Source organism: Symphalangus syndactylus, chromosome 7 (genome assembly GCF_028878055.3).
Source record: "Symphalangus syndactylus isolate Jambi chromosome 7, NHGRI_mSymSyn1-v2.1_pri, whole genome shotgun sequence".
NCBI lineage: Eukaryota > Metazoa > Chordata > Mammalia > Primates > Hylobatidae > Symphalangus > Symphalangus syndactylus.
The window spans coordinates 79,039,235-79,055,026 of NC_072429.2; the positions used below are offsets into that span (position 1 = coordinate 79,039,235).

Genomic DNA, 15,792 nt, shown 5'->3' on the forward strand with positions numbered 1-15,792 from the left:
CCCCTGCCTTTTTTTGTTTTCCAGTTGCTTGATAGATCTTCCTCCATCCCTTTATTTTGAGTCTATGTGTGTCTCTGCACGTGAGATGGGTTTCCTGAATACAGCACACTGATGGGTCCTGACTCCTTATCCAGTTTGCCAGTCTGTGTCTTTTGATTGGAGCATTTAGCCCATTTACATTTAACGTGAATATTGTTATGTGTGAATCTGATCCTGTCATTATGATGTTAGTTGGTTATTTTGCTCGTTAGTTGCTATAGTTTCTTCCTAGCCTCGATGGTCTTTACAATTTGGCATGTTTTTGCAGGGGCTGGTACCGGTTGTTCCTTTCCATGTTTAGTGCTTCCTTCAGGAGCTCTTTTAGGGCAGGCCTGGTGGTGACAAAATCACTCAGCGTTTGCTTGTCTGTAAAGTATTTTATTTCTCCTTCACTTATGAAGCTTAGTTTGGCGGGATAGGAAATTCTGGGTTGAAAATTCTTTTCTTTAAGAATGTTGAATATCGGCCCCCACTCTCTTCTGGCTTGTAGAGTTTCTGCTGAGAGATCAGCTGTTAGTCTGATGGGCTTCCCTTTGTGGGTAACCCGGCCTTTCTCTCTGGCTGCCCTTAACATTTTTTCCTTCATTTCAACTTTGGTGAATCTGACAATTATGTGTCTTGGAGTTGCCCTTCTCGAGGAGTATCTTTGTGGCGTTCTCTGTATTTCCTGAATCTGAATGCTGGCCTGCCTTGCTAGATTGGGGAAGTTCTCCTGGATAATATCCTGCAGAGTGTTTTCCAACTTGGTTCCATTCTCTCCCTCATTTTCAGGTACACCAATCAGACGTAGGTTTGGTCTTTTCACATAGTCCCAAATTTCTTGGAGGCTTTGTTCATTTCTTTTCATTCTTTTTTCTCTAAACTTCCCTTCTCTCTTCATTTCATTCATTTCATCTTCTATCAGCGATACCCTTTCTTCCAGTTGATCGCATCTGCTACTGAGGCTTCTGCATTCTTCACGTAGTTCTCGAAACTTGGCTTTCAGCTCCATCATCTCCTTTAAGCCCTTCTCTCCATTGGTTATTCTAGTTATCCATTCTTCTAATTTTTTTTCAAAGTTTTTAACTTCTTTGCTATTGTTTTGAATTTCCTCTCGTAGCTCAGAGTAGTTTGATCGTCTGAAGCCTTCTTCTCTCAACTCATCAAAGTCATCCTCCATCCAGCTTTGTTCCGTTGCTGGTGAGGAACTGCGTTCCTTTGGAGGAGGAGAGGTGTTCTGTTTTTTAGAGTTTCCAGTTTTTTTGGTCTGTTTTTTCCCCATCTTTGTGGTTTTGTCTACTTTTTGTCTTCGATGATGGTGATGTACAGATGGTTTTTTGGTGTGGATTTCCTTTCTGTTTGTTAATTTTCCTTCTACCAGACAAGACCCTCAGCTGCAAGTCTGTTGGAGTTTACTAGAGGTCCACTCCAGACCCTGTTTGGCTGGGTGTCAGCACCGGTGGCTGCAGAACAGCGGATTTTCGTGAGACCACAAATTCAGCTGTCTGATAGTTCCTCTGAAAGTTTTGTCTCAGAGAAGTACCCGGTTGAATGAGGTGTCAGTCTGTCCCTACTGGGGGGGTGCCTCCCAGTTAGGCTGCTCAGGGGTGAGGGACCCACTTTAGGAGGCAGTCTGTCCGTTCTCAGATCTCCAGCCGTGTGCTGGGAGAACCACTACTCTCTTCAAAGCTGTCAGTCAGACAGGGACATTTAAGGCTGTGGAGGTCCTCGCTGAGTTTTTGGTTGTCTGTGCCCTGCCCCCAGAGGTGGAGCCTACAGAGGCAGGCAGGCCTCCTTGAGCTGTGGTGGGCTCCACCCAGTTCGAGCTTCCTGGCTGCTTTGTTTACCTAAGCAAGCCTGGGCAATGGCGGGCGCCCCTCCCCCAGCCTCGTTGCCGCCTTGCAGCGTGATCTGAGACTGCTGTGCTAGCAATCAGCAAGACTCTGTGGGCATAGGACCCTCCGAGCCAGGTGCGGGACACAATCTCCTAGTGTGCCGTTTTCCAGGCCCGTTGGAAAAGCGCAGTATTAGGACGGGACTGACCCGATATTCCAGGTGCCGTCTGTTTCCCCTTTCTTTGACTAGGAAAGGGAACTCCCTGACCCCTTGCGCTTCCCGAGTGAGGCAATGTCTCGCCCTGCTTCGGCTCGCGCACAGTGCGCTTCACCGACTGTCCTGCACCCACTGTTAGGCACTCCCTAGTGAGATGAAACCGGTACCTCAAGCAGAAATGCAGAAATCACCCGTCTTCTGTGTCGCTGGGGCTGGGAGCTGGAGACTGGAGCTGTTCCTATTCGGCCATCTTGGCTCCACCCCCAATACAAAATTTAAAGACCAATACATATAACAATAGTTTACATTTATGTGGTGATTTTAAAAATAATGCCAAATGTCTTCTAGATTTAGTGGTAGTATAGTGATAGTTTTGCTTTATTCTGTGAAATGGAAATGTTTTCGAAAAATTATGAGTGAACATAACTTAAATGTACCTGAGGAGAATGAAAAGAATATGAACTTGAGGCTCAGGCAGATCTGGGTTTGAATGGTGGCTCTGTCCCTTTCTAACCTGCCTGACATAAATGTACAATCAAATCTCTCTGATCCTCAGTTTCCTCATATCAAGATGGAAATGCAAAACTTACCATACAGGACTGCTGGGAGGATTAAACAAGTCTGTAATCAGTTAATTTGCTAAATCAATTAATTAGATGTCTTTTTTTTTCTTCTACTCCTTTTTGTTTTGTTTAAAGCAACAGAGTCTCACTCTGTTGCCCAGACTGGAGTGCAGTGGCCAGATCATAGCTCACTGCAGTCTTGAACTCTTGGACTAAAGCGATCCTCCTACCTCAGCCTCCTGAGTAGATGAGACTACAGGTGCATGCCACTACACTGAACTAATTTTTTTTTTATTTAAATTTTTTTTGTAGAGACAGGGTCTTGCTATGTTGCACAGGCTGGTCTCCAACTCCTGGTCTCAAGCAATCTTCCTGCCTCTGTCTCCCAAAGCAGTGGGACTACAGGTGTCAGCCACTGTGCCTGGCCCTTTTTCACTTTTTATTTAGTTAATATATAATTTCTAGGATGTAAGAATGGAAGTTTGTTTATATCTCAGCTTTTATGTATATTTCACAGATGACTGCTAAAAATGAGATACAAAATATTCTTCCCAATAACCCTTCAGGGCTGACTGAGAAAAGAGAAAAATATATTAATTATATTTTACATATGAAAAAAATAAGTCCCATGAAGAGAGTGAGTTCATACCGAAGCAAGCCTGAGGTCCAATTTTCCAACTTACAAATACTGGTAAGTCCCAGGTCAGCAATTTATAATCAGAGGATGGGACACGTGTGTATATACCTTCAGGAAACTTACCAGTATTTGTCATTTTTAAATTGTCACCATAACAATTTCTACTCAAACTTCAAGAACATTAAAGAGGAACGTAAGCTACTTCTTTCCACAGAAAGGGGGTGTAGGTCCAAGGTTAAGCTCACACCGGCCCTTCAGAGAGTACGCAAAACACCTTCAGGAAACTGAATGCAGAAGACCGCGTGGCTGACCACCAACCTTTCTTTTCCTGGGAATGGGCTCGTCGAAGAGCAGGTTGCTGGCCTCCGCCTCGTCGATGCCGTCGTCTGGCTGTGCAGGGCTGCGGAAGGGCTTGAAGCTGTCAGCCGAGAGCGGCGGCGACGGCGTGGACGGGTTGGACTGGTCGCTGGGGGCGCTCCAGCTCCAGTAGCCGCTGCTGCTGGTGCTGGAAGGCACGCAGCCGCCCTCCTTCCAGGATCCGCTGAGGCTCTCTGTGTGCACACAAACACAGTCAGTGCCAGGACCCCTGCGTGCCCGGGCATGGTTCAGTGGTGAAGTGGGAGCCTTGGTTCTACACCAGTGAAACCACCCCAGCCCTCTCAATCATCTGCAACAGCTGGGTATGTAAGTTTTTGTTCTATTTATACAGCCCCTCCCAAAAGCCACATTGTAGTTTATAAACATTTAATTATTTTAACCTCATGATAATAGGTTTTTCTAAGAGTTTTCTGATGTGTTTTTGTATTGTGCAACACAAATTTCTTGGGATCATAGTGGGGATTATATGGAAAAAAAAGATTTTCTTGTTCACTAAGTTTGGGGAGCTCTGGGTTTATCGACTGCAGTATTTCTAAGAAATGAATATCATTTGCAGTATTCTCCTGAATGGTTTAGTCACAGAGTTCCCTCTCACCCCAACCCCTCCAATTTCAATATTTTTTAAAAAAGGGATTTCTTAGCTGAGGGCAGTGGCTCACTTCTCTTATTCTAGCATTTTGAGAGACTGAGGTAGGAGGATCGCTTGAGGCCAGGAATTCGAGGCCAGCCTAGGTTACATAGCGAGACCCTGTCTGTACAGAAGAAATGAAAGGATTAGCCCAGTGTGGTGGCATGCACCTGTAGTCCCAGCTACTCTGGAGGCTGAGGAGGGAGGATTACTTGAGCCTAGGTGTTTGAGGCTGCAGTGAGCTATGACTGGGTCACTGCACTCTAGCCTGGGTGAAAGAGTGAGATTCTGTTTCAAAAAAAAGTTGGGGGGGGTGGGGGGTTCTTATAGGACTGTTATTCTTAGAATATATTTATAGAAAGTTAGTCTAACACTTAAGAATCTAAGAGAAATAATTTCTGGATAGTTATCTAAAGCCCCTTTCCATTCTGCTTATTACAACAAATAGTAATGCCTTACATTTTGTGAGTGTTTTACATTTTACAAAGCTTATTCGCACAGTCTCAAGCATTCTCAAAACATCTGTCCTTCAGAATAAGGATTATTATCCCAGTTTTATAGATGAGGACCCTGAGGCAGCAGGAAGCAAAGTGACTTGCTACATGACTGGTAAGTATCCCTGGTGGGCCCAGGCCACCAGGAAGAGGTTGGACCTATTTTCTCAGTGCATGCAGTCCCTGGGCTGTAAACAATCTCCATTCTCTCTGGCAAATCTGGGATAGGATAAAAATTTATTGGCAATAATTACTCTAAGATTGCTATTGGCTCTTACTTTTCCATTTGTGGTGGAAAGCATTATGAAATGTTTGCTAATGTGGAGAGATTTCTGCCCGGTTAGAATGTCTTCTGCCAGCCTGGCCGATATGGCGAAACACCGTCTCTACTAAAAATACAAAAATTAGCTGGACATGGTGGTGCATGCCTGTAATCCCAGCTTCTGGGGTGCTGAGGCAGGAGGATCACTTGAACTTGGGAGGCAGAGGTTGCAGTGAGCCGAGATGGTGCCACTGAACTCCAGCCTGGGCAACAGAGTGAGACTCTGTCTCAAAAAAAAAAAAAAAAGTCTTCTGGGTGCTCTTTTAATCACTGAAGATTTGCTTTACCTTTCAAGATGCACAACCTTAATTAGCATTTATATAAATTCTACTTTTTTTGGATAATTTCTCCTCCATATTTATGTGCATTTTGAATATATTAAAAGTATGTTCTAACTGTGAGGAAAAAAATCCCCAAATGCCTCATTAAAAAAATACTGTTAACGTCTGTGTGATTAGTAATGAAGTGAAGACAAATGGTAGATTATCATTCATGGGGAGATTTCATAACTGCCTTTACCTAATTATAGATTTCTAGCATATTCCTCAACTATGTCAAGCAAAAAGTTAAGTTAGAGGAGTGAAGCTTTAAGTTGAAATAGGAGAAGCTACCCATCTCATTACAGCTAGGTTCTTTTAGAATGAAATGGTCATTTATGCAGTCTCATGCTTTGCCAGCATCAACAAAACCAAACTAGCATCTCACTCCCTGCAGTCTACACAGAGACTGATACACTCACCAGACTGGATTTGCCTATTGTAAATAAGAAAGCTCTATTTAGTATAACAGGAGTTCAAGAAGAGCATAATATAAGGCTTGATGATTTTACTTGGTGTGAAAAACTCCCTTGGCAGGCCTGGGTGGCTTATAAATATACTGTAGTATGCATTTGTAAAATAAAATAAAGTAATGGTGCTAGATGTATAATCATGTTAAGTATGAGGCACTGAATTTATTTTGAAAACCAACTATTATTACAGTGTGGTTACATGGCTTCATGTCAATGCTGAAAGTGGATTTGCTTACTGATTTGTGAATGACATTTCTTTTAGAAAGGCTATTTAGTCAGAAGGACTATAAGTGATATAGAAATGATTTTTCTCAGAAAAAAGTCAGGTCTGATTTATAATATTCTTAGGGGACAGAGCCTCCTTATATTAAACCTCTGTTTGTCAAGAATGGAGACAGGCACTGCTGGACTCTCACCCTCTTTGCAGACCCACTTCCTGACAGAATGATCCTTTTTAGGCACAGAAAATGATCACAACAGTTTCCAAAAACTCACTGATGTGCAATAATTCTAGAGAAAATCTTTTTTTTCCTAAAAAAAAAAAGGCTTCATTATCATAAATTGCTTTCCCTATTTAAGAATTTGCTTTTTCTTACAGACTAAATGAGAGACAGCAGACAATTTGGGGTTATTAGTTGAGTAGTTATTTTTTAAACCATAAATGAGCACTGAATTACTTTATTACTGTGCTGACAAAAGTTTGCACTGGAGAGCCAAAAGGTTTATTTTAATTCTGACCTTTAAGTACAAAGGAACACTAAAAATGTTCTCAATTAAAAAATGAAGCCAATGGTAAAAATAATGATTACTTTAAAACACACTTTTTTTTTCCTCTAAGGATTCCATGAAATTCCGCAATTCCTTTCCCCTAGAATATGTTTTGGGGGTTTTCCAGGGTTTTTTAATTTTTTATTTTTTAGAGTTGGAGTCTTGCTCTGTCACCCAGGCTGAAGTGCAGTGGCACCATAAGCTCAATGCAACCCCAAAGTCCTGGGCCAGGACTACAGGCGTGTTACCACACCTGGCTATAGTTTTGCCTTTACTATAATCCTTCTTTAGCACTGCCAAAGTGAGAAAGGTAAATCAGAATACCCATTTGCCAGAGAACCCTGGAAGAGCAGTCAGGTCACTGAATGGGAGTAGTCAGGCCCATTTCAAGAGCAACTCATCTAGTGCTATGTAAAGAGGAGGTGTCGGCTGGGTATGGTGGCTTCCGCCTGTAATCCCAGCACTTTGGGAGGCTGAGGCAGGCAGATCACCTGATGTCAGGAGTTCGGGACCAGCCTGGCCAACATGGTGAAAACCTGTCTCTACTAAAAATACAAAAATTACCTGGGTGTGGTGGCACATGCCAGTAATCTCAGCTACTTGGGAGACTGAGGCATGAGAATCACTTGAACCCAGGAGGCGGTGGTTGCAGTGAGCCAAGATAGTGCCACTGCACTCCAGCCTGGGTGACAGAGCAAGACTCCATCTCAAAAAAAAAAAAAAGGAAGTGTTATCCCAGCTTGGTGAATCATGATGTTGCTGGGCAATACTGATTCATGACATTAATTTGAATTCCTAGCCTCTTGATCATTCTTTCCCTCTTATAATGGGGTTGGAGTAAGTTTTGGTGAGGCCTCAATGTATGTTCAACAAATTTATTTTAACACCTCACGCTTAAAACCAAATTGTGTGTGAACCATATCTTAATCTCATAATTGACCACGCTGGTTTTTGAGAGAAGGTTTTCACTGATCCTAAGTCTCATTCAGTGGTCTCAGTGCATTACATTTCAGTGAACTTCAATCTGCAATCTGGCTTTCTCCCTTGGGGAGTGCTCTTGACAAAGCCACCAGTGACCACCTTCTTGATGGAAAATTCAGTCTTTTTAATGCATGACCTTCTGAAGCATCAGACACTTCTCCTTAAAACATGCTTTTCCCTTGGTTTCCATGAAACCACACTCTCCTGGTCTTCCTCTACCTCTCTGGTCACCCATCAGGGTCTTCCTGGGCTCTTTTCCCACTGCCAATCCCTTGCATGATGGTGAGCTTCACTGCTTCCTTCCTTGGCCATCTTCTCTTCTCACTCTGTTTTTACATAACTCTCTCATCATGATCTCATCTACTCTCATGGCTTCAAAATGTTGCCTTCTAATTGTGTACCTTCAGCCCAGATCTCTCTCCCAAGATGTGCCCAAATCTCTACCAGATGTTGCCCCTTGAATGATCGTCAGGCATTGCCTATTAAACATGTTTCCTATTGTCTTCTTCAGCAACCTCAGCTCTTGAACCAAACATGTGCCAATACATCTCTTCCTGTGCATTTGTCACCTGCCCCAGTGAATGTCCTCCCCTTGCTGAAGCACACCAACTGCCTGGAAGTCATCCTTGACACACCCTCCTGCTCATTCTCTCTGTCCAGCACCAAATACTCTTGATTCTGCATTCTTCACATTTCTCGATTATGTCCTATTCACCTCCACTGTGACCACCAAGATCTTTTTTTTTCCTTTGGCTGATAAACCTAATCATAACTTTGCAGTGCTAGAATCACTTTAATAGTGCTCCCATAGCCTCAGCATAAAGTCCAAACTCCTAGCCAGGCATAAATGACCCCTCCTGATAGGTCTGCCAGTCTCTCCAACTTCACCTCCTACTGCCTGACCTCCTTATTTATTGTATTGGATTCTATGAGACAAAATCATATCATGATTAAGAGAATAAATCTGGAATCAAAAAGATATGGAGAATTTCAGTTCTGCCAGTTAACCTCTGTGGGGCTTAGTTTACTCATCTGTAAAATAGTGATAATAATATCTCATAGAATTGTTGTGGGAATTACAGGAAATAAGGCAAGCATAGTACTTGTTTACTGACACATAGTAATGCTCAATAAATGCTAGCCATTAATATGGCTATGATTGATGGTCTTTCTTCCCCCAAAAGATAGTATACTACCTGGGAGTGTGGATACTTTTTCAATGAGGTATTCAATTCATCTAGCATGGTACCTGATAAATGTGTGTGGAATAAATGAATGGACTAAATAATTCTATTTGATTAAGGAGTCTGAGACAATGTTTTTAAAAAATATTTAATCTGAGAGTTCTTTGATCCAACTGCCTCCCCAGTCAAACAGAAATAATGCTAGGGAAAATAATTCATTAGCTCAATCTTCATTTACCTGGGAAAAAAAGGGACACAAGTACTGCAAAGAAGTCCTGGCAAGGCAGAAAACAAAGGAGCTCAATAAAAGTGAGTTGAATGGAGGGATGGGTGAACGAGAAGCAGTGGGCTCCCTGGGAAGATGAAAAGGAGGCTGATAGCTCTGGGGGCCTCGATTTCTTCCATGTTTTTCTTTGCTTCCTGCTAATGGGTGAGGGTCAGTGGTTCATAGCGTTTGACAGGAATGAGACGCCTCGAAGAAAGGCCCTGCTCTTGGTGTCAAGGGGCCCTTCCCTATGTCCCATATCCTGGGCTTACCATTCGGCCGCACGGGAGGACTTCGAACCAAAGGGCTAGTCGACAAGCTGGTTAGTACCATTGCTGCTGTCACCTTGTCCATGTCTAGTTCCTCTGAAGATTTCCTGTAAAACAGGAAGGGACATCGGTGACTGTTCACTCTGTATCTGCTGTGGGCCACACAAGGTGCGACACGCTGTCACACGTTTACTCCATTAACTTATCCCCATGAACAACTGATGCTCTGTTAGCTTTATTTTATAGACGAGGAAGCTGAAGCCCATGAAGTGAAGTGTTTCAAAGTCAGACAGTATTAGGAAGACAAGGATTCCATCATCCATACTTCAACTAACAACTGTTCATTGAGAGTGCGCTGTGGGCTAGACCCTGTTCTAGCCACGAGTGATACGAGGTGAACAGCAGACAAGGTTCTTGCTTTCATGGAGCCTAGAGGATGGTGGGAAGCAACACACTTATCAGTAAACAAACAAGCTAGAAGGAATAATATCATTTCTGATAGTGACGAGGGCTATGAAGCGCATAAACAGGCTAACGTGACAGTGCCTGCCTGTGAGGGCTGCATCTAAGGCGATCAGATGTTTCTCTGAGGCGGTGACATCTGAGGTGAACTGTGAAGGTCGGGGAGAGTCTGTCCTGAGGGGCAGGGAAGTGCACCCCAAGCAGAGGCAGCAGCCTGCAGAAAGGTATGGCAGCAGGAATGTGCGGGAATGTTTAAAGGTTGACCCTAGAGTGTGAGAAGGGGAGAGCAGTGCAGGGCTGGTCAGACGGGGTCCGGTGGCCATGGAAGGTGTTTTAATTTTATTCTAAGTGAAACGGGAAGTCCCTAGGAGGCTTTAAGCAGGCCTAAGAAGTAATATGATAAATATTTGTAATATAATTAGCTGAGCTGCTACATGGAGAATGGATTTTAGGGAAGGTAGAATAGAAGCAGGGAGGCCACTTAGGAGGTGACTGCTAGGAGTCCAGGCGAGCTTGGACTAGGGTGGGGACAGTGGTAGGAGACCCAGCAGGACTGGCTGATGCACTTGGACGTGGGAGATGAGCAAAAGGGAGCGAGGAAGACTGTCAGGTGTTGGCTGGAGCACTAACTAGAGCCATTTACTGAGATGGGAAAGGCTGGAGGAGAAATGCAACTAAGGGTGTTTGAACTCCTGAGCTTTAAAAAAATTTTTTTAAAACTACTTACTATAGAAAGAGTAGGTCATGGGAATTGTTACCATGTTGTTAAAGTGAAGAGCCACTGGTAATCATTCACTGAGATGAAGAGGTTGCTCTGGTTCATTAATTTTGGCCAGTTAACCCTGAATAAAGGTTCATAAGATTATGATCATGGTGACCAGAGTCAACTTGTTTAAGCTTAATTCAATAAAGGAGGCAAAATTGAGGGCAAAAGTTTGTGTCGTACGATGAAATCAAATAAATTGTACCACCTCCTGAGAGACGGACATTTTCAAATTAGAGAACAGTTGAAGAAGCCCAACAGAGGATTAATAAGCCATATGGACAAATGAATTGTCACTTTGACAAATGTGGCTTTCATTCACAGGTGTGCTGTCTAATTTGTAAAAGCAATGAACTCTTAGAGATAGAAACTTCATAGCACTGCTTCACAAAACAGTGGGAAGAGAAATTCTTAAGTTGGAGAAAAAAACAAATGGTTCCCAATTATGGGGGGGCTGCTCAATTAATTTCATCATGAAGCTACAAAAATTGTTACAGTTTGGCTCTCTGATGTCCACCCATGATACTAAATTATTAAACAAAGCCTATTCTTTCAATCCAAGGTACCAAGAGATGGAAATCTTTGAAATTTTCTTCAATAATTCTTCTCAAAGCACCTTATGCTCTTTTTTTTAGCAAATTGTTCTATCAAAAGACAAATTACTTGTTTCAGAGGCTGACAATTAAAATACTTCTGTAAAGCAAGCTTAAGAGTGCACAATGAAATCCACTCCATACAAAGTTTTCAAGACAACCTCATACACTTAGAGGGAAAAAAAAACTGTTCATTCATTTGGCATACCATTTAAAGATTTTACAGTATTCACAGTTTACAAGATTTCTATACTTGGGAATAAAGGTAAAGCCATTTTCTTAAACAGACAAAGCCTCTTGAAATGGCATCAGGGAAAGAATGCAAAGCACCTTCAGGTAATTCTGAGTGTTTTGTTGGCTCAATCTCCCCATGTAACGCTGGTCACAGAAGGGATAAGTTGGGGCTTGCTACATATCCACTAATCCACCTTGGGGCTCCTCCAACTGTCTGCCCTTCCCAGAGCCCAGCTCCAGGATCACCCAGAGTGGGGCACACCTGAGCTGGCTGCTGCCCGCATCTCTTCCAAGACTGAATTAGGAGGGCTGTTGACTTCTCTTTCCAGCGGCCAGTCTACTTCTATTCCCTAACCAAAGGCTTAAGAACCAGGATAGGAGGTCCGTGCACCTGGTACAGGGGGATGACATGATTTGGTAAGGAGAGGGTCCCCTCGCCCCCTCTCCTGGTTCTTACAATGACTTGCTAAACAACCTTTTTCCCTCTTCTACATCTTGGTTTCAGGGACCTTTTCGCCCCTCTCTCAATCTGCTTTGTATCTTTTTTGATTTTCCACACCTAAGGTGAACATTTTGCTTTAGAGGTCTAATTGATAATTAACTCAAATACTGATTTATGTGTTTTTTAAAATACGACAATCAATATAGAATGCATCATTATAAAATATACATTTATTTTACATTGTGAAAATCTACCATATTTCAAAATAATTATTGAGCATCATAAAGAGATTTACAATGAAGAATGAAAAAAGGAATAATTAGTATAATCAGAGTGTTTTTGGATTTGGATTACCTTTAAGTTTCCTGCTGGCACTGGAAATCACTAACAACAACAAAGCCAAAGGAATACATCACTAATGACTCAGTTAACCTGTATTTCTCAGGGAATATTTTAATCATGCTACATGAAACATTACCAGATGATATGGCCTTGTGCTAAGTTGTGTTTTTGTTTTTATCTTTGTTTAATTTCTTTTGGTACACTACTATCTAATTACTGATTAACTGGTGCTGTAAATTCAAATCCTTATAATTAAACATGAAGAGATGATATACAAAGTAGAATTAGTTACACTTTGAGAAAACTGCTGCAAAGCCCTCCTTGTAGATTTAGAGTTATTGAGAAAAAACAAACCACTAGAGGTGATATTAAATATTCTCTCCTAATTTGAATCTCAATCTACAATTTAAAACCTTAAGAATCATGTTTACTAAAGGCTTTTACCTTTTCAATTAATCTTTCCTCCAGCCATACTTGAATACTATGGGACTTAAATTCGGAATTATTTAAAAATACAGGTTGAGTATTCATTATCCAGAATGTTTGAGACCAGAAGTGTTTTGGATTTCAGATTTTTTTTTTTTTTTTTTTTTGAGATGGAGCCTTACTCTGTCACCCAGGCTGGAGTGCAGTGGTGTTATCTTGCCTCACTGCAATCTCCACCTCCCAGGTTCAAGCAATTCTTCTGCTTCAGCCTCCCGAGTAGCTGGGATTACAGGCATGTGTTACCACCCTCAGCTGATTTTTGTATTTTCAGTAGAGATGGGGTTTCACCATGTTGACCATGCTGGTCTCAAATTCCTGACCTCAGGTGATCCACCTGCCTTAGTCTCCCAAAGTGCTGGGATTACAGGCTTGAGCCAACGCGCCCGGCCAGATTTGATTTTGAAATATTTGCATATATATAATGTAAGATATTGGGGATGGGACACAACTCTAAACACAAAATTGATTTATGTTTCATAAACACCTTACCCACATAGCCCGAGGTAAGTTTATTTTATCCTAGGGGATGCTGAACAAACTGTGTGTTGTGGGACTGTGACTTGCTGCATGAGGTCAGGTGTGGACTTTTCCATTTGTGGTGTCATGTTGGTGCTCAAAAAGTTTTGGGCTTTGAAGTGCTTCAGATTTCAGATTTTGGAATGAGAGATGCTCAACCCATAATAGAAGTATTCATTGTCACTCTATACATGATTTGTTCCTGAAGCTGACCTGGCTTCTGTGGATGAACAGGATTTCAAGATGGGAGAAACACATCAAGGAAGGGAAGCCAGTGAGCCCTGGGCTTGCTGGGAGACTGCTCAAGGGTCCTATGTGAGGGATGTGGTGGAAAGCGGGGCAGAGCCTGAGCCAGACCATGGGGGTGTGTGTGCCAGGATAAGCGGTTTGTTGTATTCCTATAAGCAAAGCGAATCCATGGAACATTCATGAACCCAGGAGTGAGGTGATCAATCTGTATTTAGGAAATGAGTGAAAATGGAAAATGTAAGGAAAGGGAGGAAATGGGAGGCAGGCTGTTCAGCTGTTTTTAGTAAAGTCTCATTTCAACCTCAAAGTATTAGATTAAGAGGGACACTGCCCCTCCATGCAGAGAGACTATTCAGTCTATGAGTACGGACCTTCCTGGATTTCTGCTGAGGCTGTGTTCTGGACCTCTCCAGGAGAGGCAGCAACAGTAATGATTAAGAGTGTAGGTTCCAGAATGAGTTAGATCATGTGGCTTCAGATCCACTCTCTGCATTACTACCTGTGTGACCTTGGGCAAATTACTTAAACTGTTTCCTTATCTGTAAAAGAAGGATAAACATAGACTTGTTGAGAGGGTTAAATGAGAAAAGTACATGAGCACCAGCATGAGCCTCAGCCACAGTCAGAGTTCATGTTATCTCAGCTATTACTAACCTTCCAATTCCTGACTACACCCATAGTGTGTGTCCCCCGTGAGGGAGGAGAGCATTAGATGACTTCACTTGCTTTTCTTGTTCAGCACCAGCACTAGCAGTTGTGGATTTTCTTTTTGTAAGGCAGGTATATTATTTTTGATAATGAAAAGACTGCTATAACTCTGTAAGAGCTGGCAACTGGCTCATGGAGAAGCAGCTGCTGGTCCCTCACTAGAGTTTCCAGTCGGTGCTTTGGCAAAGATACTGCTCATTACATAATGAGTCTTGGCCAGACTGTCCACAAATAGAAAAGCCTAGAGTGCTTGTTTGGATTCTACGTTTAAGAGTTTATGCTTTCAATACTCACTCTTGGAGCACTAGGGCTGTGCTAGACAGGAGAATTAACAGTCTTTGTAAAAATGAACAGTCTCTACCCTCTTCAGCTGTGGTCTATTGGAGAACTAGACCTTAATCAAACACACATACAAATAAACATAAACTTACAAATGTGATAAATGCCAGGAAGAGTACTATTGATTTGATGAGGACCAACCTAGGCACTTCTAGCTAACGGAAGAACAGGGGTGAGACTGGAAGTGAGTATGGGTGTTGCCTCAGAGGACGGAAGAGCTTTTGGGCAGTGGAAGAGCCAGGGCAAGGCTTCCTTTAAAAAGGAAAGGGAAGACTGAACACGAAGTGCAGTGTGCTTTGGAGGGGCAGCCCAGGGAGGGCCTTCCATGCTCTATAAGGGCTTTATCCTTATCTTAAAGGCCCTGGGAAGCACTGAAGTGTTTCAAGCGGAGTGAGGTTGGGAGAGGTTGGGTAAGGTTGGGGTGATGCTATCAGATTAGCTTTTCAAAAAGCTCATTTTGGCTGCCGTGTGGAAAATGAGTTTCTTGGGTTTGACAACCAATCTTTTATCTGCGGAATTGATTGTCTGATGACTGTGGCAGCAGGTTGCAGAATGACATCATCTACTACATGAAGAGGCAATCAGCACAGTGCGCAGCATCAGCAGAGGCAGCCCGGCCAGGTCTCATGCATGGGTGGGTGTGGCTGGTCTGTCCTTCAGCGCTCAGCTATGGCCTGTGCTTACAAACCCAGCTATTGTTTGTGCCACAAGAAGCCTTTTCCTTCTTTTGAGCCACTTCGTGCCTGAATACTGCCTGCTTGGAGGGTGCACATAAACACTGTCTCCTGTGACTAGCTAAGGGAGAGATGTTTTACACCTTGGAGAGCCATAAAAGACATTTATCGGCAATTAAAGTGCTATAGTAACAAATGGAAGTAAAAATGAATAATATATTCCTTAGATTAGCACTAATCTAGTTTCTTAGCAACTATTGAAATCTGCTGTCTAGACCAAGTTCAGTCACTTTTAAAAGCTTGTGATATTCTTAACATAAGGAGTAATATCTGAAAATAAAATCTTTTACTGGAAAGGCTATAATAATCATCCCCAATCTTGGAATTCTGAGAAAGCTTTTACTAAGAGTTTGGAAAACTGGATTCAGTAACTATTAAATATGATAAAGCACAAAACTTCATTTCCATTTCAAAGAAATCTTGTAGAGAAAGTGGTGAATGTTAACTCTTCCCAATTAATTTTAGCTGCTATTTCTTTTAAGACTATAGGGAAGTCAGTATTCATCAAAACTGATGGAAAAAGAAAAAAAAATCAAAGGGAAAATTAGAAAGCTGCCTATTGCAATAAAGTGTTC

The 15,792-nt window shown here is 42.3% G+C and overlaps 1 protein-coding gene across 2 annotated transcripts in view; it reads right to left on the reverse strand.

Moving 5' to 3' along the window:
- ZNF704 (zinc finger protein 704) overlaps positions 1-15,792 on the reverse strand; it is a 263,019-nt gene that overhangs the window by 63,734 nt on the left and 183,493 nt on the right. For both annotated transcript variants that reach the window (XR_010121895.1, XM_055286600.2), the window contains exons 3-4: positions 9,353-9,456; positions 3,589-3,821 (exon numbers count right to left, since the gene is read on the reverse strand). Coding sequence is in view for 1 of the 2 variants with exons in the window: in XM_055286600.2 (XP_055142575.1) it covers positions 3,589-3,821; positions 9,353-9,456 (337 nt within the window). In the remaining variant the exon portion in view is untranslated. The remainder of the gene's footprint in view (positions 1-3,588; positions 3,822-9,352; positions 9,457-15,792) is intronic.